The sequence below is a fragment of the Protopterus annectens genome, chromosome 2.part1 (assembly GCF_019279795.1).
Source record: "Protopterus annectens isolate FY-2018-M chromosome 2.part1, PAN1.0, whole genome shotgun sequence".
Taxonomy (NCBI): domain Eukaryota; kingdom Metazoa; phylum Chordata; order Ceratodontiformes; family Protopteridae; genus Protopterus; species Protopterus annectens.
The window spans coordinates 140,009,353-140,034,352 of NC_056729.1; the positions used below are offsets into that span (position 1 = coordinate 140,009,353).

The 25,000-nt window shown below is 38.5% G+C and overlaps 1 protein-coding gene across 7 annotated transcripts in view; it reads left to right on the forward strand.

The window, feature by feature from the left end:
* The window catches only part of SLIT2 (slit guidance ligand 2), a 1,414,056-nt gene that overhangs the window by 1,305,071 nt on the left and 83,985 nt on the right, over positions 1-25,000 (forward strand). For all 7 annotated transcript variants that reach the window (XM_044062070.1, XM_044062072.1, XM_044062071.1 and 4 more), the window contains one exon: positions 7,871-7,964. In XM_044062070.1, the coding sequence (XP_043918005.1) occupies positions 7,871-7,964 (94 nt within the window). The remainder of the gene's footprint in view (positions 1-7,870; positions 7,965-25,000) is intronic.

Genomic DNA, 25,000 nt, shown 5'->3' on the forward strand with positions numbered 1-25,000 from the left:
TAAGTCTAACTGCAGACATAATAATAATAATAATAATAATAATAATAATAATAATAATAATAATACAGGAATCCTGTCCTAGAATGCATAAATCCTACTGGAGAGACTACTAGTCAGAAGGAATAGCCAGAGGAGACTCAGCCAGTGAGAAAAACATAAGGAACTCTTCTCGGTCTACTAGGATAGGGGGATGGAGGGTGGGACGCAAGAAAGAAGGCGAGAAGAAGACAACTAACATGGAACGTTATGGTAGGTACATAACTTCTAAATGTTAAGTTGTCTATCTCGCCTTCATTCTTGCTGGTTGGGACTGTGTCCCTAGCACCTCAATCCTGGGTGCCTCATCGGAACAGACTCTTCAGAACAGTGGAACTAAAATCAACTCTGCTCCTGGAGGCCACATCCAGCTTATAATGTGAAATAAAGGTATGAGGATTGGCCCATGTAGCTGCCGCACAAATAGTTTCCATTGGCAATCTTGTCTGAAAAGCCACTGAAGTAGCTAGAGCTCTAGTGGAGTGACCTTTTGGTTTAGCAGGAAGCTCTTTATTCCTTAGCTGATATATAAATGTAATAATAGATGTCAACCACCTAGATAAGGTTACTTTCGACACAAGTAGACCTTGTTTACCCTCAGCATAGGGCAGGAACAGCTGGTCTGATTTTCTGATTTGCTTAGTTCTATGCAAGTAAAAGCGTAACTGTCTATGAACATCCAACTGATGCAATTTGTACTCTGTCTTGTTGGAATAATTTGGAAAAAACACAGGCAGATCAATAGACTGATTCAAATTATTGTCAGAAGAAACCTTTGGAAGGAAGGAAGGATTAGTCCTGAGAGAAACTCTGTCATTGTGGAAAACTAGATAAGGAGGGCGAACGCAAAGAGTCTGAAGCTCAGAAACTCTTCTGGCTGAAGTAATTGCAACCAGAAAAAGGGTTTTCCAAGAAAGAAACTTCAAGGAACAAGAAGCTGCCGGTTCAAAGGGGGGCAGTATCAGGGAAGCTAAGATCAAATTTAGATCCCACGGAGGTGGGGGATCTCTCACGTGGCAGAAGATGATCCAGCACAAAAAAGTTCCGCTAAAAATCCAAAATATGTTGCACAGGGGCTGAAAAGGGATCTATATTCCTAGCCTCTGCCCAGAAAGAGAAACGTTTCCACTTACTAGCATAAGTCTTTCTAGTGGTAGACTTGTGCGATGATAAGATGATTTCACGCACTGAGTGGGAGATGTTCGGAAGCCTGGCTAAGGTCGGAAGTGGAGCAACCAAGCAGTGAGCTGGAGAGATTGAAGGGATTGGTGCAGCCCGCTCAATTGATGGATCAGGAGGTCTGGAACTGGGTCCAGGGTCCAGGGCTGCTTCAGAAGGTAATGATGCAGGAACGGGAACCAAATTTGTCGAGGCCAGTAAGGGGCAATGAGGATCATCTTGCATCCCAATGTGGTAGCTTTCTGTATTAATTTGGGAATCAGGGGGAACAGAGGGAATGCATAAAGAAGTCCCTGAGGCCAATCGTGAACTAGAGCATCTCTGGGGGAGTGTCCGGGAAGAAAGAGGAGAGAGAAGAAATTGTTGCACTTGCTGTTGAAGGGGGTGGCAAAAAGGTCGCAGCAAGGCTGACCCCATTTGTGGAAGATTTGGTCTGCCACTGTCTGATTGAGAGACCACTCATGAGGCATGAGAATTGCTCTGCTCAGCCTGTCCGCTATAACGTTGGACTTCCCAGGGATGTGCACTGCTATCAGAAACTGTTGGGAAGAGATTGCCCACTGCCAGAGTCTGAGTGCTTCTTGACATAGGGGGTAGGACCTGATTCCGCCCTGCTTGTTGATGTACCACACTACCGACATATTGTCTGTTTGAACTGCAATGGTCCCAGTAGGAAGAGAGTTGTGAAGAGCTTGCAACGCCAAAAGCACGGCCCTCATCTCCAAGACATTGATATGCAGATGGTACTCGTGAGGCTGCCAGGTACCTTGGACTGTTCTGCCCTGAAAATGCCCCCCCCCCACCCGATCATGGAGGCATCCGTGGTCACAGTAGCCACTGGAGGAGGAAGAGCAAATGGTCTGCCCTGGGGTATTATGGGGAAACCATCCACCAAGCAAGTTGGTTTTTGCATGTCTGTGTGATCATTATTTTGTGAGACATTGGAAGTTGCTGGAAAGACCATTGGGTGAACAGCATCCACTGAAGAATCCTCATATGAAAACGAGTGAGAGGGACTAGTATGATAGCCACTGCCATGAGACCCAAGGTCTTTAGGACGAATCTGGCCTGAATTTTTTTGCATCCTAATAAGACCTGCACATGTCGGCGAATGTCTAGCACTCTGTCTAATGGAAGTCTCGCTGACATGTCCTTTGTATTTAAGTTTGCGCCTATAAAGGTAATAGATTGACAAGACGATAATGCAGACTTTTCGAAATTTATTGTGATGCCTAGTTTGGAGCAAGTTTGGATGGCGTAGTCTCTGGCTCACAGCAGGTGATGCCTGGTGGTTGCAGTAAGGAGCCAGTCGTCTAAATATGGAAACACCTGGAATCCTTGCCGTCTCTGGTGAGCAGTAACTACTGCCAAACATTTGGTGAACACCCTGGAGGCTGTGGTGAGACCAAGGGCAGAGCTCTGAACTGATAATGACTGGCTCCCAGCCAGAAGCGGAGGAATCTTCTGGAGCGTCTGTCCATTTTGATATGGTAGTACGCGTCCTGAAGATCTATGGAGCACATCCAATTGTCCTGACCCAAAAAGGGTAAAATGGACTGTAGCGTGACCATCCGGAACTTCATTCTTTGAACAGACCTGTTTAGTCTGCTGAGATCCAGAATGGGTCTCCAGTCCCCTGTCTTTTCGTACCAAAAAGAACCTTGAGTAAATTCCGGATCCTTGCTGGTCTGCCGGGACTGGCTGGATGGCTCTTTTTTTTAACAGTTTTGAAATTTCTTGAACTGCTTGATCCCTTAGATTGGGTGGAACATCTGGAAGGGATTTGTTGGGAACGTAGGGAGTGCAAAAGAAAGGGATTTTGTAGCCTTTGGATATGATAGACAGTACCCATTTGTCTTGTGTTATACTTTGCCAGGCTTTTGGGTACAGCGATAATCTTCCCCCAAATGCCTCCGAAGGTGGACAGCCGGGCAGCACCTCAGGGATGCTGGAAGGGCTCGTCAGAGAAAGATTCTCTTTGGCCTTGATTTTGCAGACCCCCTCTGCCCCGAGGGCGGCGTCTATTGTTGTTCCCTCCTCTGCCCCTGGAGGGGAACTCTCCACGTGTGTCAGGCATGGCTCCCTGGGGTTTCAGGAACCACATCTTCCCACTCTTCTGATCCTTGGGATACGGTCTTGAAGGAGTGGAAAAAAAGACTCCCACAGCAGAGAGAGTCTTGCCTTCCTGCTCACACCTGGTAAGGGTATCCTTCACCTGTGGTCCAAAAAGAGCAGAACCATCAAAGATGGTGTTGGTGAAAGACGCCCTGAAGCGTTCCGCAAAGTTACATAACTGCATCCAGGCATGCCTCCTCAAGGCCACGCCTGTGCCTACGGCCCTACTCGCACCATTGGCTGCATAAGAGATGAGCCGCATGGAGGAGTTTACTACCAAATTAAGAGTCGCCAGCTGGGAGGCAACCTTAGTCTGGGCCCCCGCAGCTGATGGATCTTGAAGGGTATCTCCTAGCTCTTTAAGGAGATCCCTTTGAAGGTGGGTAAAGTGGCACAAGTAGTTCAGCGACCTCATGGAGAAGGTTGCTGATGAAAACATCCGCTTCCCATATCTGTCCATTGTCCGAGATTCCTTATTAGGGGGATGGACAGACGAAGAAGTTTCAGCCAACTCCTTTTTTGTGGCCGCTGCTACCACCATGGCATCAACGGGAACACCCTTAGTCAGAAATTGCTTGTCTTGTGGTGCAGTAATAAATTTTGTGGGTCTTCGGGGGGTTGGTTCCACTGTGTCTGGGGCTGAATACGCCTTCCGAGCCACCAAAGATATCAGTGGATCGAAAGGCGGAGACACCCAGGAGGTGGAGGGTTGGGAACCAAATGCATCCAGGAATACCGACTCTTCCTCGGAAGGGTTAAGGGTAGTCCAGTTCCCCCTCTGCCTAAGTATCTCAAGGATATCTGAGAAAGAGATGTCCTCAGAGGGGGGATCTCGGGGACCCTTCCGAATCCTCTAAGTCGGTATCTGAAGTGACAGACTCAGGGGAGTCAACATGCTTCCTCTTGCATTTCCTCTTTCAAGGGCGCTCCTCTGAGTGATCAGGGGAGGCCTAGGAAGAGGAAGATACACCCAATGGGGTGCCCTGGAGTGCTTATTCCCCATGCTTGGGGTCTGGAGGAGGGGCAGAGGCAGACACAGGCACCATGGGGGGAGGAGCCGATGAGGCTGACCATGGGGCTGACTCAGAGGCCAGCACACTCCTCATGACCTCAAGGGTGCCCCTTCCCGATACCAGAGAAGGCTCCGGCTCTGAAGAGACCGGGATCCTTCCCGGCACCAAGAGAGATGGCTCCGAGTCCGATGTAGGAGCCAAACTCACCTGCGCCGAAGCTCCAAGAGGGAGAACGGGGTCGGACAAGGGTCTGATGCCACTCGCTCCCTCGGAGCCGACGAGGGAGTCCCGGCGCCCAGATCCCTCCAAGGACAGCACCATGGATGAGATCGGAGCCGACGATGGAACCAAAAGGATAGGTATTGGCGCCGACGGTTCCACGATCCGAGCCCCAGCAAGCTCCGGCTCCGAACTCAAGGAATGAGTCGAAGGAGGAACTACTGCAGAGATAGGCGGAGCCGAACCCTGATGAGGGGGGCTGGATAACATTTTAGCCAGGGCCTGCGATTTTAGGAGCCTGCTCATCACTCTCTCCAAATCATGGTCAGATAGTCTAGAAGACCGAGAAGAGTGGGATCGGTGACTTCACTCCGACTGTAAAAGAGGCGACCCCGGAGCTGAGTGTATCGACTCTAGGGATGGAGACCTAGAGCATTTTCGACTCCCTGATGGTTCCGACACCAGAGTCGGGGCCGACTGGGAGATAGGTACTTCGTTTCCAGTCAGAACCAAAGTTGACTGAGAGATTGGTACTTCGGTTCCAGTCGGAACCAAAGTTGAAGCAGACGCCACACCCGATGACGGCTCCGAACTGGGAGCCGACGGCTTCGTTGGCTTAGAGGGTTTCACTGACTGAACCTTTCAGGTTTGAGCAAACCCCTAAGGATTAGCTTATTCCTACGCTCCTGCAGGACTCTTGGACTAAAGGCGTGACACACTGATCATGAGTCCTGCAGGTGTAGGGCGCCAAACAGTAGACACAAGAAGTGTGACCATCTGTCCGTGACATCTTCTGACAGCATGAGTCACACTTCTTGAATCCAGATACTTTTGTATCTTTAGACATACCTGTAAAAGGAAAAATCAATTTACAGAGAAAAAGTAACAAAAGGGAAATAGGTAACTAGTAAAAACACATGCACTCAACATCAGTTACCACACCCTAACAGCACACGCACTCTATTATCTAAGAAAAGGTAATTAGACCTACTAATCTACCACAATTTCTAACAAAGAAACTATTGCATAAAAATTGAAACAAGGATAGCCTCTAACTAAAAACGGCTACCTTTAAGAAGAGAAACAGGGGGGGGGGGTACTCTCTAACAAGAAAATTAGTTTTCAAGGGAAGGAGACTAAATACAAATAGATAACTACAACTACTGAAAGTACACTAACTATTTTAAACACCAACTATAATATAAAAATGTTTTTTATACAATGACAATAAAATTGAAAAATATGACCTGAGCAAGTAAAAGCAACCTCACAGCAGAAGTGGCAAATGAGATCTGGGTATCTAGCGCCAGGCATCATGGGATATAGGGGGGCCTCGAGCCAGTAAGTAGCTCTCAAGCTTTTGAAGATGGCCGAGTCGGAGCCGAGGATCGGCTCTGAACCCAACCAGCAAGAATGAAGGCGAGATAGACAACTTAACATTGCTGGTTTACCCACAGCTTGCTTAGTAATTTCAGCTCTTATGCTTCACCCCAATGATGAGATCATGCTAGCAGTGGTAAACCCAGCATTAACTACACCCCATGCATGGGTTATTGCTAATCTGTTGCTAAGCAGCAGAAGTTTATCACAACCTACTAAATGTATCAGACAAGATTCAGTACAATCCTGTGGCAGTATGTACTGCTCTATTCTCTTTATAAGTTTAAAATCTGGGAGTCATTAGTTTCATCAAGCTCAGTTTGTCAAAGCTGCAATTTAGCAAAAAAAATTGAGTCAACAATGAATTTGGGAAAACAAGCACTGAAGAGGTTGCCTCCTTGCAGGACCCATGTTAGCATTTGTTTTCTTTGTTAGCTGTTGTGGGACTGAGAGGCAAAAGACTTGCTCTCCCTGCAAATCTCATGTTCACTCTTGTCTCCTTGGTTAGCATGGGTAAGTTTCAATTGTAATACTTTGTACGCCTGTGGGCCAGTGAACATGCAAGCTGACAAAGTAATATAGATCCTACTCTCAGAATATATCCTTGCAATAAAGAGCCATCTGATTGGTCAGTATATGTGTTGACTAATGAAAAAATTTGATTTAGCCATAGCATTTCAGTAGAATATTCTGCTGCAGTTTAACTTCCTGGTGTGTATCTATAACAAATTATGGGTTACACAAGATATATGCCTTTAGACTGCGGTGGTGGTACTGCGGTAGCATTGTTGCCTCACAGTAAGACGCTGTCCGGTTCGATTCTCAGCTAGAGTGTCTTCTGCGTGGAGACATGCATGAATGGGCGTACCTTTGTTGAAGGTTGTGCATCAGGGCTGGTAACTCGGCACGTAAAAATCAACTACCAATCATTAGCGGACTGGAGTTCCGCTGTGGTGACCCCTAACCGGGAAAAGCTGAAAGACACAACAACAACAACAAGATATATGCCTTTGTTATGGTCTCATGTTTCATATCATTTGGCCAGACCTTGTAACAACATTACATAAAGTACGGCTTATCCCAGCTTACAGCCTGTGTAATGCCTTAGTATGTTTTTTAGAACTGCATGCTATTTGCATGTACACTGAAACACAGCATGTTATTAAAACATTTATGACATACCATGAAAGCAACTTGTTGACAACATGCTGTTTGAGATGCCTGCATACTTGCCATTAATATGCTGACATCTCGTTTCACTAGTGTGCCTGAGTTCGTGATATTGCTGCAGTTCCCCCTGTAGTGGGAGTATACCAGTTTGTCATAAATGCGTGTTGTGAAAATACGTGTTTTCATTAAATAAGAGTGAATTATTTTGCATGCTTTGATATCTTGATTTTTATGAGTGACACCACCACATTTAGTCACTTTCTCTGTGGAGAAGTTTGTTATTGATGTTAAACAGTAGGAAACTGCAAACGTGGAATATTTCTCAAGGTTCTCTTCCAACCAAGTGCTGACAGATTATGTACACCAATGCCACCCTGCTACTATTTAAATTTAGAGAAAGATGCAGAGATCTCAGCACTGAGCTTTCCTGCACTATATGAAAAGCACCATTGGACCCTGCAAACTGAAACGATATGATAGCAGTGATAACAAACTGATAGTCTATATTAGTATGTAAATATAAATAAAGTATTTTAATAAATAAACTGTTTAGTATGAAGCATGCTGGATTATTCTGAGGAAACTCGTCTATTTTCATTAATGCAATGTCTGCTTTGACAAATGACTTTTCCATTTCTTTACAGAAATGCATGTATGAGTGATTGCATGGAATTTTTAATACTGCGAAAATGTAACCATAGCTCTTTATCTTTACTGTGAAAAAAATGTGCTTTCTGTGGGTTTACTTTTTGTTTTAGGGGAGCTGTGTGAGGAGAAAATAGATTTTTGTAAACCTGATTTGAATCCATGCCATCATGACTCGAAGTGCATCGTGACAGCTAAGGGATACAAGTAAGCACTACAAATTAGTTTTTCCTTTTTTATTAAGTACTCACTTTTTTGGCATGTTAGACATCTCACATTATTTGAAATGTTTATAATCCAGACTGCCATTCACACAATTGTTTGCATAGTTGATTTATTCTATTCATTCCAGATTTGTAAATATGCATTTATTCATTGCGTATGGATGAGGTGTATTCCTCAGGTACAAGACTTGAATTTTTTTTGACAGAACCTATCCAGCAGATCTACACAGAAAATATGTGTGTTGCTGGACTTTCCTTAAACTAAAACTAGTCTAAATAATTATTCATTTCAAGAAAATAAGCTATAATCAGTTAATAAGCGATGTCTTCATCTGTTAGCATGCAAAGAATATTTTAATAAGGAACTGGTCACTATAAGGAGCTGTACTGTTTAAATCAGAATGGTTTACCAAGATACACTTTAATAAACATTTTCTGTCAAAAACTGGACAAAAAGAAAAAATTCAGTCAATGAGCAAAGAAGGATGTGCAATGCAAAATATATGTTGATATAGATATTGATATGTACATGTATAAAGATACATATAATGATGTATTTTTGTGTGTGTGTGTGTGTGTGTGTGTGTGTGTGTGTGTGTGTGTGTGTGTGTGTGTGTGTGTGTGTGTGTGACAGAGATCTATACATGTGGAAAGTGTATATGTATGTATATATATATATATATATATATATATATATATATATATATATATATATTTATTGTTACTGTCAAGTACATTGAGAGCCATTTGCCAAAATTACTTTCATTGGCAGTGGAGTTTTCATCTTTCTTCACTGTTGTGCAGTCCTAGGGTTTGGTATATAAAAGTTTGGGGGTTTCTTCACTGTTGTGCAGTCTCAGGGTTGGTATATAAAAGTTTGGGGGTTTCTTCACTGTTGTACAGTCTCAGAGTTGGTATATAAAAGTTTGGGGGTTTCTTCACTGTTGTGCAGTCTCAGGGTTGGTATATAAAACTTTGGGGGTTTCTTCACTGTTGTGCAGTCTCAGCATTTGTATATAAAAGTTTGGGGGTTTCTTCACTGTTGTGCAGTCTCAGGGTTTGTATATAAAAGTTTGGGGGTTTCTTCATTGTTGTGCAGTCTCAGGGTTTGCATATAAAAGTTTGGGGGTTTCTTCAACATTGTGCAGTCTCAGAGTTTGTATATAAAAGTTTGGGTGTTTCTTCACTGTTTTGCAGTCTCAGGATTTGTATATAGAAGTTTTGGTGGTTTCTTCACTGTTGTGCAGTCTCAGGGTTGGTATATAAAAGTTTGGGGGTTTCTTCACTGTTGTGCAGTCTCAGATTTTGTATATAAAAGTTTGGGGGTTTCTTCACTGCTGTGCAGTCTCAGGGTTTGTATATAAAAGTTTGGGGGTTTCTTCACTGTTGTGCAGTCTCAGGGTTGGTATATAAAAATTTGGGGGTTTCTTCACTGTTGTGCAGTCTCAGGGTTTGTATATAAAAGTTTGGAGGTTTCTTCACTGTTGTGCAGTCTCAGAGTTTGTATATAAAAGTTTTGGAGGGGTGCTTACCTTGTGCAAAAAAGTATGTGCCAGAGGTTCGATGAAAGTAATTTCAGCAAACAGCTGTCCAATGTGTTTGCATTCATCAAAACCACTATCAATGAGTTGACATATGTCCAAAACATATATATGTGTGTGTGTGTGTGTGTGTGTGTGAGAGAGAGAAGCAGCACCCACAGAAAACACTGTTTTGCTTAGGAAGGCATTATGAACACAATTATATATATACTCTTCTTGAAAGTAACAAGACATTTTACAGAATTACATACTATGCTTCCAATTCAGTAACCTGTTCTTCACTCTCACCTCAGTCTCCAGGGTGCTATCAAGGCATGGCTGCAGTAACATCTCATCAGAGTCTGGTAGGAAGTAAAATCCTCCTGTACATAAATGGTTGATTTGTCACTCCCTCTTCCTTGGAAACAGCAGGCTCCCTGTCTCAGTCTTTCGTCTTATCAGGCTACTCAGGTAACTGGACATTACAATCAGCATCCACAAGTAGCAACTTACCCCGACCGAAAAATTGCCTTCTTGGGTGTGTAACTTTGATACCCAGTCTTGTAAAACTTTGCTGCTAGGAGACAAGGTCCTTGTCCCGAAGTTCACTTTGAACAACATAGTTCAGTCCCACTAAGGCATGACAAGACTTTAGGATATACAGTGGCAGCTTTTAACATGGTACCACACACAGACACATCCATCCATGAGACACCTGTAATTCACATTTTATTATCAATGGCATCAACATAAGCAGCATGTGTAGCAACAGTTTTGGTCTAATAAAGCATTGTCATTTTTAATGCCATTAAACCGCTGTTTATTTAATATTACTTACTGGTATTTGGTGTTTTCATACAATTTCTGCTGTGCAAGTCACTGTATTCTTTCTTGTTACAAATGTGTTGCAACATATTTATACTGCTGACTTGTGAAAGAAGCGCCTTATACTGTGAATCTTTCTCTCTCCCTGTTTGAACAAGCTTAAATGATTCCAAACTTATATCTCGTTTTCTCTGGTCTGACAGGTTCATCTGTCTTAGAATATGGGCCACTTCCAGCCCATGACACATGATCTCACAAAGAATCCTATTTTTATTAGCAGAATGAGTGGTAGTGCTGTCCTTACTAATGCCCCATGATTATCTTCTGAAGGTCCATTAGTGGCCCACACGGACTACACAGCACTGATGTGGTATATCAGCATGCAGCACAGAACCCACTCATTCTGTTTGTACAGATAGGTGACTGACCTGTAGGATTTAGCCATCACCCAGAAGCTGATCCTGGTACCAGCACAAATTCCAGGGGAGAGAGACATCATGGTGGACCATTTGAGCCCAGAACTGCTTCTTCTCTGTGAATGGCCCTAAGACCAGAGAACAGCAATCAGAATATTCCAGAGGTGGAGCAATCTAGTGATAGACATCTTTGTCAGGTGTGGAATGCTTCAATTACTTCTCTTTCTCTCTATCTCTCTCTCTCTCTCTCTCTTCCACACATACCACAGTATGATGGTTAAGAATGCTGTGGTGAAGTACTGGCCCCATGCATTTTTATGTGTCTATCTGCTAACATCCCTCCTTCTAAAGACAATTCAAAAGCCCAAAAGCTGAAGTCAAAACTGTTCCTAATAATGATATTCTGGCCTAGACATGTATGGGTTCCTCTTCTGGCTCCACAGATTCTAACTTTCAAGGGTCAAGGACCTGATCATACATAGCTGGATAAGATCCACTGAGACATCAGTGGCTAATCAATTTCTAAATGTAGCAAATAGTTCCAATTTCTCACCAAATGTCTTGCATATCCTGATCTCTTTGCAAAAGTCATCTACCAGGAAAACATATATAGAGAAACAGAAGAGGTTCATCAACTAATCCTAATTCAACACCCCTAGCCCAGATCTTGCAACATTTCTCAGAGTTATTTGAAAAGGCCTTATCTATTCCACCACTGCAATTTATTTTGCACCCTTCTCTAATTTCCATGCAGGTCAAAACATATCCTTCCCAGGAACTACAAAGATCAGCAAGGCATCCTATACTTAGACTGCTGATCAAAAATCAGTGTGTCCCTTTAGCACTAATAATTCATCCTAGCACTCCCGACAAGGCCGCACTTTGCACTAGAATTAAGAGATTACCTTAAGTACCACTCATGGAAGATTGTTTTCCTTCTAATAGTCACACAGATGAGAAAGACTTCAGAGCTTTAAGTCTCTACAGTCAAAATACCTTACTTCACCTTCCTTAAGGACAAAGTGGCACTTAGAACCAACCAGTCATTCATGCACAAAGTTGTGATAGAAGCCAATATAACTTCTTCCGTCACTCTACTGATATTCTTTTCATGTGCTAAACAAAAGTGAATATATTCTTGACTAGATGTTCACAGGATACTAAGATTCAACATTAGCAGAACTAAGCAGTTCATGAAGACTGATTAAGACTTCACATCCTTTGCTCATCTACAAAAAGACCTTCTGATATCCAAACTTACCTTCTCCAGATGCTTCTCAGATTGTATCAGATACTGACACATTAAAAGAGAAATCTTTGTAGCCATATCCAAGAAAGCCCTCTAAGTAAGAGCAATGGACACATGTACTGCCATGGTAAAGAATGCAATATTAAATAAAATTTACATAGTGATTGCTCAGTCTAATCTTAAGTACCTTTTCCCAGCACTACAAGTTGGACACCACATCCAGGGAAAGGCCCTGCTTTGGGGTTACAGTGGTCAAAGGAAGGTCTTCTTACCTAAGCCCACTTACTCCATCCTACTGTTACAGAAGATGAACCTCTTCTTACCATATATGAAAGGTATATAATGCTCACCTGTCTACTCTGCTTTGTATATATTATATAATCTTTCATTCTGGTGTTTATACTTTACCTGCCATCTCAAAGCTAACTTTTAAGTTGTAGTCTCAGCATAATTCTTCTCTTTTACAATTATTTTAAGCTTTTTTGTCTTCTTTTATTACTTTTCATTTTCTTTACCTTAGCCATTGCCGAGATCTAATGTCATTTTTGTTCATTATCTTTTTGAAACATTTCTTCTTTTTGTAATTCCATTTCCCTGCCTCTGTTTTCTGTAATCTGAGTGTACTCACATATTCTTGCATTTCAGATAAATTATACTTTTTTTTTTTTTTTTACTAGTTTCCACTTATATCCACATATTCTCATAGCATCTATAATACATTCCCCGACATGCTTTTTTCCTTCTTGGCATGTCTTATCCAATACCCAAAATAACTCTAAGATGTCAAATATGCCACTAAGTGTATTAAACCTAACATCCATGAAGTTTCTCACAGCACTAAACTCCCCTTTTAATTGGGTTTAATTTTGATCCTCAGGTAATACTAAACATAATCTCAAATGATTCTTTTTCTTTCATTGGAAATGCATACCTCAATAACCTATCTTATTTATAACATAAACTTGTATTAAATATATTTTTCTACATGACATTTCTCTATTACTTCTGTTTACCAGAATTAAACCATGAAACGTGTATCTCTCTCACTCAAAAATACATTCTTCCTATTTTATATTTTCAGAACATGTGCTCTTTTCTTTATTCAATATCAACCCAACTGTCTCTAAGTCCATTCAACCATTAAAAGTGCATGTCTCATCCGCACCTTATTTTTCATTATTAAAGTAAGATCACCTGCATAAAATATAAGTGGTAGCACATTCTTTCCTTATGTCAGTTCCCAGTTTGCCTCTTCTCCAACAATTCATAACTGCATTCATCACAAACAAAAAAAATCCCAGTAATTAGCCATATTGGTTTAACCCCTTTTTGAATCTGTATGCTTTAACCCATATATCCATTAACCATATCTTTATTCCATGTATTTTCTTAATCTGACACCAAAGCATTCCTTGCCGTATTACATACTCCATGCCATTTCAGTATACTTTGTATACTAATATGGTCTGTGCTACTGAATAGCTTTGCAACATCACTCACCACAAGCTATCAGCCCTTCCTTTCTCTCACAGTACTATTTAGCAATTATTTGATCACAACCAACACATCTAATTGTTTCCCCCTTATTCCATAATTCCCTCATACTTAACTCCTCCAATTTTCTAGACCGTTTCTGTAAAAACGTCATACATATTTTATAGTTTGTGTTCCCTAACACAATAGGTTTCCAGTTTTTTTTTTAGTATATGAACTTGAATTTGTTTATACAAAATAGCCTCACATGACCACTCCCCCATTACATGTACGAATACTAATTTTTCTTCTTCACTCCTTTCCTTGTAAAACAGACAACTGATCTCAAATGGTTCTGGATCATTCTTCCCATTTCCTTCTTTCAATATACCTTGCATTTCTTTCTTGTTGATCTTTTTAACTACTCTATCACTTCTTCCTTCAACTGCTCTGCATTTTCTTTTTTTCCCTTTTCCCTAAACATCCTTAACATAAAATGCAACCATTTTTATTATGTCTTCTTGCCTGCAACACACATTGTTACTATCTACTATCCTTTAAACTAATTGGCTTCCTTTCCTTATATTTCACATTTTTTGAAGTAAATGATGTAACTTTTCTTTCCTCATTTTAAAAGAAAAAAAGAAACTTCCTGAAAATCACATCTGTCTTTTTTCCTCATATATTTTGCATACCTTTTCAGAAATTCCATATTAATTTCTACCTACCTTAGCTTCATTTTTCTTTATAATCTTTTATATTCTAGGTTTTCCCATCTCCTTAAGTCAGCCTCCACCTTTAAGTACTTATTTTATACTTGAAGTCAATGACCCAGTACCACAAATGCCTGTATCATGCAAAATGACCTTTATGAACACCAATTAAAAAGCACATACACACCAAAGGGAATCACAAGGCCCTAATGCAGTATTAAGCACTGTTCTCCTTTATTAAATAGACTTATATTTTTCTTTATACATTTTCTACCACTTCAACCTTGTGGCTTCAGGGTATTATGCTTGTACCACAATACCCCCTTTCCACATGTCCATTTTTAACCATTTCATCTATTAATCTCTTCAGCCCCTTACCTTCCTTAATAATCTCACCATTCGTAGTTACTATTCCATTATACTATATTACATTATACATTATATATACTACATTATACTAGTCCATTCTGCCTGATGATCCATAAAATGTCTTCCCTTCTTGCCTCTTTATTCCTCATATAATGCATCTGATAGGAATAAATAATTTCAGTTTTAATATTTCCTCTTGCAAACATCACACATATATATATATATTATACATATATGCATACATAGATACTAACTCTCTTTCCTTACCTACGTAAAAATCGTCTGTACCGCATCATTTCCCTTACACACTTTCATTTTTCTGAGTTATTTTGCTGCTGTTTCCTACAGTTGTCATTAAAGTCTCCTGTATTTATGCCAATATGCACCATTACAAACTTCTTCATCTCTTCAAACGTTTTAGCCCCATTTCTCACTATCATATACACACAAGTCACAATTCTTTGCAGTGGCTTCTTGTTTATTTTTATGTCACAAATAATGATTCTTCCTGGAACCTCCACGATAACATATCACACTTTCATGTTTTCATTTTTTTATTATAACTGCTATACCTGAAGATGTTATCTTTCAAAAACATTAGAATGTTTGTCTCCCTGTGCTGTTATCAGTTGTTCCTTCTTTTTATTTTCTGGAAATGTTATGTTTTCCATACATATTACATCAGCTTCTATTTGTAGATGCTACTGATACACCATTAATCTCTGTCCTTTATTTTTGATAATTTTAACATTCACAGATGCGCTGTATTTATTACCCCTTTCCCTTTTTTAGAATTTTCTTTATCCATCTTTGTAACATCGTATTTTTCACCCTGTTGGAAACAGACTTAGCTTCATTTTCCTCCAGCTATATCTGACTTGCCTTTCATTATATCCCAACACCTCATTTTTCTTATCAGATTTGAACAATAAACATAATTTGTGTCATTCTGCACATTGTCCTCATTCTTATGCACGGTTTCATTTTGTAGAGCAATGTTCTCATTATTTTGTCTGTAATACAACTTTCATTTTCTCCCTCAGCTTCACTTACTTCATAAGTTACATTTTCCTGTAATATTAGGCAGTCAAGCCATAAACAGAATTCCTTATTATACTTTCTGCAAATCATTTTGCAGGTCTTAACAGAATGTCCAGGCTCCCCATATTGGAAGCATTTCTGTTTTTTATTGTTCAGAATTATTATGAGCTCCCATAAAAATTGACCTGGTAGTGGCTATCCCTAATGCATCACTGTTGTTTTTCCTTCCATTTACAGTAACAGCACTCATTAAATGCACTAATTTCTCTTCTTTAATGTGTAATGATAGCAACTGCTCCCAAACACCATCCCTCATTCTGCTCCTCTAACACTTTTTTTAACACATGAACAGTTTGACAACAGTCACAGGAATAGTTTTATTGTTGCATATTTTTACTTGTAAACAGGTAGTCTTTCTGTGGTACAGAAAACCTTTCTATATCACAATCAATTATACATTTTCTGCTAAAGAAAAAGTCTCAAAAATTACTTCTCAGAATGACTCTGTGCCCAAATGTATTAAAGCTCTAATATCTTTCGACAGTGCAGCCCAAAAAAAGTTATGAGTGACATAAGTCACAGTTTACTGGCTGTCACGTTTTAATTCTGATCTGAACAACAGATCATTTCTTTTGCCTTCAGCTAAAAGCATTTTCGACATCCAATTCTGCTACCAGCATCCTTCCTTTTGCTCTACTACATTTCCTTTTCCATATGCACACTTAAAAAAATAGTCCATTGAATACCTGCCAAAAGGCTTAAATCCACATTACAGGCATCTTCCTGTGAAATCTCTACTCTCTAATCTCTTGTCAAGAAATCACAGAATCATCATCGTTCCCTTAGCCAAACTACTTGGGGTCACTATTGATGAACACCTAAAATTTGACACTCACATCCAGCAAAACATTAAGAAAACCCACATAAAACTTGGTATGCTATACAGGAACATCCACTTCTCTCTCCTTCCACCAGACAAACTCTTGCCACTACCTGTCTGCTCCCCTCACTGATGTATGGCGCTCCTCTATTAACAAACTTATCTGACATGCTCACCTCAAAATTGGAAGTCTGTTATAATAAGATTTCTGAATTTGCTTCCAAAGCCAAGTACTCCTCCCATCACTGTATTGCCCTTAATTTATTAAACTGGCTTGAACTCTCCAACCACCTAGACTATCTTCAGATTACCACAGCTCACAAACTAATTTTTCAATCCTCTAAGTGCCCTGCACTATCCAACATCCTTCTACCCTACACCCCTCAGAGAACTCTCAGATCTACTCACCAAAACCTAATCTTTGTCTGAAAACCCAATCGCCCTGCTGGTCAGCTCCTGCTATCTTTTTCCTTAGCAAAAAAATGGAATTCTCTTCCTTCCTCTCTAAGAACTTGTGCAAACTTAGAAAACTTTAAATCTCAGCTACATTCCTACCTTTCCTCTAACAGGAAATGCAACTGCATTCTCCCCACCTAGTCCTATAATTCTCTCTCCACCTCTAAACCCCTGACTAGCTATGATCACTAGCTAACCAAACATAATTGTACATATTGTAAATATCTAAATTGTACCATGTACCTAACAAATTATGCCTGCTCTCTAATATGAAATGTAATTGTAAATTGTTCTTCTTTACTAAGATTGTATCTGTATCTAAAGTATATAATGCGGAGCTTTTCTCCCTGGGCCTCCACTGAAAATGGGCTCCCTGAGCTCAGTGGACCTCCCCGGTCATCAAACTGGAAATAAATAAATAAATAAAGAAATCATCCAGGTCTGCCTTGCCTATCATCACCATTAACATGCCGTCATTCATGCCTCCTTCTGTTACCACTATTATTTTACTCCATTATTCTCCATTTCCAAGATATCTGAAAAAGAACCCATTGCTTACACTTTCTCTACTTTCAGTTCTGTCAGGCTTGTTGTTCTCACTCCAACATCAATCCATCAACACCATCTCGAGGAAATAAGTAAGGGAATTTCTGACAAGCTTCCCCAAGTCAATATTTATGCAACTTGGTTTCTCCTGAATAGTTGCCACTAGCTTAGTAAGACTAACTAGGTCAACAAAACATAAATAAAAAAATTAATTATGTAAATGTAAATAAATGCCAGAACAATGTGGAAGGACCAACAAATAATAAAACAGAATGATAGTGAACCTTGAACCCTAGATTTGTGAAGTAGAAACCTTAACAATTTAGTTCCTGAGATACCAAGCTTACTTTTGTACATATATTTATGTGTACATGGTTTCTGAGTAGTAACACCAGTACTTTGTTCTGTTCCGAAATAATACTTTAACCACTACATTCATTACTGTAACACTGTTTATTTATACATCCCCACTCACCCTTGAAAAATGGGTGTCACCCAGCAGGATATACCTATCCAAGAAATGTAATTTGTAACAAAATATATTATGAACAAATGTTACCGACATCTTGTGTACATGTGCATCATTGATTTCATCACATTTTTTAAAATGAGGGTAGGAGACTGTGGGTAGGGGATTAACAAACAGATTCCATTTCCACAGTACAATAGCTCTGTGAACTCAGCTTTCTGGGATTCAGTGGGATGTGTCAGGACAGATGTTCTTGACCATTGGATCATCGATCCTGATTTATCTCAACCAAGATTGTTGAACATGAGAAGTGAGGAGATCAGGAATTGCTCCCCGTTCAGGACCCATGTTAAACTCCTGTACCCATGGTACACCAAGTTAGGATTCTGTGAATCTGTTTCAGTGAAGTGGCACTCAATGAAACTCAACTGCCTGTTTCTTTATGTTCTCACATCCTGCTCTTCATTCTGGCTAAGAGAGCAAATGGTCATGATTACACAGCTGGCACTGGCTCCAGAAGACAGAGGTCTATTGGTAGAAGCAAAAAAGATAAAGAAAAAGGGGAATACTATCACATTCTTAAAAGAAATTTAACATTAGAAATTGATTGTGTTATCCTGATACAATAAATGTACCCAGTAATTTATTTGATGTTACTCATATAGTTTAACTTTTTATTTTTCTTCTTTTCCTAATGGAAGACAAGCTAATGGATATCACCTTATTGAAACAATATTGTCTTGTTTGACTTTAGCAATTAGGCATTAGTCTTGGATAAAAATACATTTCTAGTGCAAATCAAAGGTATTCATTTTTTGTCATTGCCTTATTTGATATCCCAAATTAACATTACTCCACTTACATCAAAAGTAGTACATGTAGAATGTTAGGAAATATAACAGAGCACCATAGTTTGGTAGTAATAAAGTGAACAGGAACAATGACAAACAAATGGTAGGAGATAACCTTTAAGTCCCAGTAACAGCACACAGACAATCACATCCATATTCCACTTTTTGTTTCAAGCCAGTATAATACTATTTCCAGCATATAATTTATTTAATTGCATGTGTCAAGTTATTTTAACCAGATAAAATGCACAAATGCAGGTTTGTGTTTTAAGAGGGACATATTAGCTATTAGCTTTTATTTCCCTGGTTAAATGTCATTCTGTAGAACAAAGGAAGTCAAAATCCTGGACTCTGACATGGAACTACTTTGTACACAGTCTTAATCATCTGTAATATACTCTGTGCCCAAAACATCAAATCAAAATTTTTTTTCCCCTATGTGATTATTTGGAAAGCCTGCTGGACATAACTGTCCCCTTCCTGTGGTGATGCAGGAGCACTGTCTAGTTAAGTGCCTTGGTTAAAGTCATACTCAGCAGACAAATGAAGGTGGAAGAAATCAAACCCTGCACAAGAAGCATTGCATCAATGGCTCACAGCTTTAGCACTCTGTGCTGGTAAAATTAACATAAGACTCCTTTGAGCAGTACACGTCTGCAAACTCAAATTCAGCCAAGTGGTTCATGCTTGACTTTGCTTTAATCTGGTAGAATTACTTATTAAGACAACTCACTGATTTACTCTTATTTACCCTATTATGTTCCATAGCTGGAGTATATGAATACAGCCCTAATGCGTAAAATGAACATTTCTACTAAATGGAAGAATTAAGCAGACATCTTGTCTCTTTCTCCCCCCCCAAAAAAAACAAATCGCAGAAAACAGTTTGCATAGCAGATGAATCATGTTCAAATCTCATAGCATAGTAAAAAGAGTATATACCATCATATCTTTTATAAGGATGCTTATGCAGCATTGTTATTAACTGTTCACTAAGCTATCAGAAGCCCCAACAGTGTCAGCTTATAACCAATCCAGCTTCCTGATGAATGACATTTAACATGCTTCACTGCACATCACTGGCATAAAATTAACATTAAGAAGTTTGGCACACACACAGTTTAACAGATAAACAACCAGCAATTTTAATAAATCCATTTGAAAATAAACAGTTTTTAAATGAATAAAGGTGCCATATTCCAAGATGCATGATACAGTAAATAAAGCACTGACCACTTTAACTTAAAATGAGAGCTCTGCAAAATGACATTCAGAAAAAAATGTATACTGCAACTCAAAACCACCCAAACTACATTGCATTGGGTTACAAGAAGCATGATTTCAGACATAAGTCTCTCCAGTGTATCAGTGTGTGGTATATGCAAGCCAGCAGGGGGAACAGCAATGAATTAAAATAAAACCTAAAACCTGCAATGGGAATACATTACATTCATATTTGTAGGGTATGGTTTCAGTTATGAGTGCTCACATTACATTAGAAAATTTGCAAAAGATTTTATGCCAGATACAATTTAGATGCGACACTAAGCCTAAAGTGTCTTAATACGTAAGTGAAACAAAGGCACTGTATCTTCCTCTGTTAAAAAGAGATGTTCTTCTAATTAAGTTCTTGAACATCTGATATGGTTCTTCTAGCACACTGTTGCTAGTTTAATGAAAGTTGATTAGGAAACAATAGAATACTTCAAAGTCTGCTCATCATTTTTATGGATACAGACAATTCTAACCTGAATCACAAGATGCAGCATGCATTTTAAATGTTTGTAAAAACAACTGCCAGTCTTCATAGCAGGTCAGATGTATGCATGTATATCTGTATAAATATATGTGTGTGTGTGCGCGTGCACGCGCGTGTATGTATACATATATATAATGTGTGTGTGTGTGTGTGTGTGTGTGTGTGTGTGTGTGTGTGTGTGTGTGTGTGTGTGTGTGTATGTATAACCTGTTATTAATCATTTTAAAAGGAACTTTGTAAAATAAAAAACAAAATGAATAAATAAAACACAAGGGGCATTAACTTTCATTATTACCAAAAGGATGCCTTCAAACAAACTCAGTAAACCCACACTCATAATTTTATTAGAAGTTTAAAGTTATAAAATTAGTTTTTATTTATCTTTTATTTATACTTTATTGACCAGATTAGTACCAGGAAGCCAAGGTTCTCTTTTCAGGGGAGATCCCAGGTAGTACCCATAATGACCATGGGAAATTTGGCCAGGACACCAAGGAACTTTCCCTACTTGATTCATGAGTGAGAGGACCCTGTTGTGCCTACACACTTCCTCCTTCCATTATAGGTGCAGTAGCAGCTCAGAGAAGCAGGAAAAAAAGAAGAAGAAAGCACAGTAATGTGGCTGTGATGATTCAAACATGTTAAATTATAAGGAGCCTTCGGAAGGCATGTCAGATGAAGCAGAGAAGGCAGTCGGGCTTTCTAGGAGTTTTATTATACCTTCATCTCAGCTATTTAGTGCAATGTCAATGAAAAAGAGAGAGAGAGAGCGAGAGAGGGGAAGACAGTTAAGTCATCCAAATGAATGGATGAGATTGCAGACAATGGTCTAAGGAGGGAGAAGGCCTTCAATCCTAATATCAATTCTGAGGAGCTAGTTCAGCAGCAGTTGTTTCAGAGGAGGAAGAGTAAACCAGTGGATGTTATACACTCCAGTTGAGAGGGTTGTGGGATGATTTATTGGAAGGTCATCCAAATGAATGGATGAGATTGCAGACAATGGTCTAAGGAGGGAGAAGGCCTTCAATCCTAATATCAATTCTGAGGAGCTAGTTCGGCAGTAGTTGTTTCAAGAGGAGGAAGAGTAAACCAGTGGATGTTGTACACTCCAGTTGAGAGGGTTGTGGGATGATTTATTGGAAGGTCTGTATTGGTAGTTTTGAAAAAGAAGAGACGTGCAAATAAAGTAAAGGGAAAGAAACAAGGGGGCATGAATAAAGTACAACACACACAGGTAAGAAAAAGGAAAAAATGTACAGAAAGAGTTTACAGAAAAGACGAAAAAGAACTTGACAGATCTGATGTATGGAATAAACTTACTACTCCTTTGGGCGCAAAAGCAAATGAAGTGGAGCATTTATTCATATTAATAAATATTTTGTGACATTATATTCGAGACTGTACATGCAATGGAAAAATTCTTGGGGGAATATGAAAAAGGAAAAGGCTGATTTCCTTTGAATGCTCATGTTATAAAATCTTTTAATATAGAAGCTAAAAAGAAAATCCATATCCAGTTTGGGACTGAAGCTAAAAAAGAGACTTTAAGACTTTATAATAATACAGTATGTAAAAATTTACTGGACATTTTAAAATATATGATAGAGGATTATGGACTGAGGGATGGGATTGTTCTGTTATTTTGAAAATCAACAATGACGATATTGTATATTCCAAGTGTTAAAATTGTTAAAATAAGGGGATTGTGAGATATTGGAGACAACTTAAAACTTGATTGTATTGTAGCAAATCAGATCATTTAATTAGTTGTTGTTGTTTGTCTTTTCGGCTGCTTTTTCCCGGTTTGGGGTCGCCACAGCAGAACTCCGGTCCGCTAATGATTGGCAGTAGATTTTTATGGCGCAGAGTTGCCAGCCCAATGCCCAACCTTCAGCAAAGGCACTCCCGTTCACGCATGTCTTTCGGAGAGGGAGGACATGCAGACTCCACACAGAAGGCACTCCAGCTGTGAATCAAACAGTAGAACCTTTTGCTGTGAGGCAGCAACGCTACCGCTGTACCACCATGGCTGTGATCATTTAATTAGTAATTGTGTAAAATGAAAATAAATTAATTGTTAGGAAACTGGGCATGATGCAAAATAATTATGTTTTGAAATGTTATAAATGTAATGAAACAGGGCACATGTGGATGGGTTGTAAAAAAGGTCATGAAGACTGGGCGGGAGAAAGCATGGAAAAGCAGAATGAACAGAAAACAATGCAAGATGTAATTCAGACAGAAACTGTAAAACAAGTAATTACAAAAGATGACAAATCTATTAAGGAACTTAGTATAGAACAGGGATCCAAAATAGGTGATGAAAAGATATACATTCAAATTTCATTATAGGAAAAAAGAATTCTATTGGTACAACAGTAAGACAGAGAAAAAGAAAATTTATTGGAACTAATGTAAAAGATAAAAAAGGGAAAGGATAAACATCTATAGTGGATTCTGTCTGTGGAAAACTTTCAAAAGGAGAGCAGAATAATTGTAGAATAGTGGCTACAAATGTAAACAGTTTAAAAATTTTAACAAGAAGGATAAGTGTTTTAGAATGGTGAAAAATATGGATGTGTAGATATCATTGTACTAGAATATGTAAGGTTTTTAATACAGGAAGAAATTACAGACAGAGATGAAAACATGACTGGAATTTTGGGAAATGTATATATTCAGGAACAGGAAAACTATGTAATGCAATAGTTAGAATATTGGATGTGACATTACTGTAATGGGAAGGATTACAATTCTTGATATAAGATGAAAGGAATGGGTATTTAGGGTGATTGGTATGTATGCTTATACCTCATGCAAGAAAAGAGAAAATATGTTTCAAAAAATGTACAATATGCTAGTATATATATATATATATATATATATATATATATATATATATATATTAATGACAGGAGCTTTTAATTGTAATATAAGGAAGAGAAAGAAGAAAATAATGATGTTAGAAAAATACTACAAGTAATCAGGTGTGGGAAATTAAGAATATGGAAAACAAATAAGCAGACATACAAAAGAGGAGAACATAAAACTGAAACAGATTTTTTGACATCCAAAAGTATTGAAATTGTCAAGGAATGGGTGATAGAAACAAGATTTTTTCTGATCATTTGCCTGTCTGGATAGAAATAAAAGGAGAAAAAGAATGCATATGGGTAGGAAAAGGAATAAAAAGATTAAATGAAAGAGAATGGAGTGAAATAGGAAAACATATGATAAATGACATCTGTGAAGATCATATTAATGTGAGAGAATTCTATACAGATTGGTCAGAATGGTGGCCAACATTTAAAGGAAAAAATATAAGAAATGCCATATAGAAAATCAACTAGACAGTAAGGATTAATGGAGACAAGATGTATGAATTTATGTAAAGAAACATTTAAAAAATTGGAAATGAAAGATAGAAAGTATTTTATTAAAGAGAAGGAGATATGTGAGTTAAACAAAAAATAATAATAAAACATTTGATATATAAACATAAAATATTTCTTGCAAGATAAGAAGAGATGGCTCCCTATTTAAACCAGAATATGAAAGAAAAAAACAGTATACTGAGAGTAGTGAAAGATGAAGAAGATTTAATATGGACTAAACAAGAAGAGATTATGTCAATAGTTAAGGAATAAATAAAGAAGATATGCTTAGTAAAAGTATGGAAATAGAAAAGAGGTATCTGACAAATCAAGATAATAAAGATTTAGAAAAGGAGATATGTTTAGAAGAATTAGATAAGATACTATTTATAGTAGATATAGATTCAGCAACAGGACCTGACAGAATAGAATAGAATATATAATGTACAGAAATATGGTAGTAGAAAGGAAGAAATATTTTCTTTGGGGACTTAATGAATGGTTAAAAGAAGGATTCAAATATAAACAAGTATGTAAAGGAATAATTGTTTATATGGAAAAAAGACAAATGATATACTGAACTGGAGATCAGTAGTTCTGAATAATACAAATTATATTTTTTTATGAAAATAATATAGAAAAGAATGGATGTGAAAATAAATGATATTATAAATGATACAGTATACAGTAGTAAGGAAAGAAGTTGTCAGGAACTGTTATTAATAATTATAGAAATAGTAGATGATTATTTAAACAGAAATGAAGACATCAAGATTATGATAGGTGATATAAATAAAGCATGTGACATCATACAGCATCAAACTGTATGGAATATATTGACATCTTATAAATTGAGTAAAAAGATAAAAAAATGTATGTGTGACAGCTTATAAACAATATGAAATACAAATTTAGGTGAATGGATGGTTAAGTGAGGGGATTAAAGTAGAAAGAGGAATAAAGCAGGGCTGCCCATTAACTAGTATAATGTTTACTTTAGTAACAAATGTCATATCAACTCTTATGAACAAACAAAAAAAGCATTAGGTTATGTTACAAAGGAAGAAATTGAGTTTTC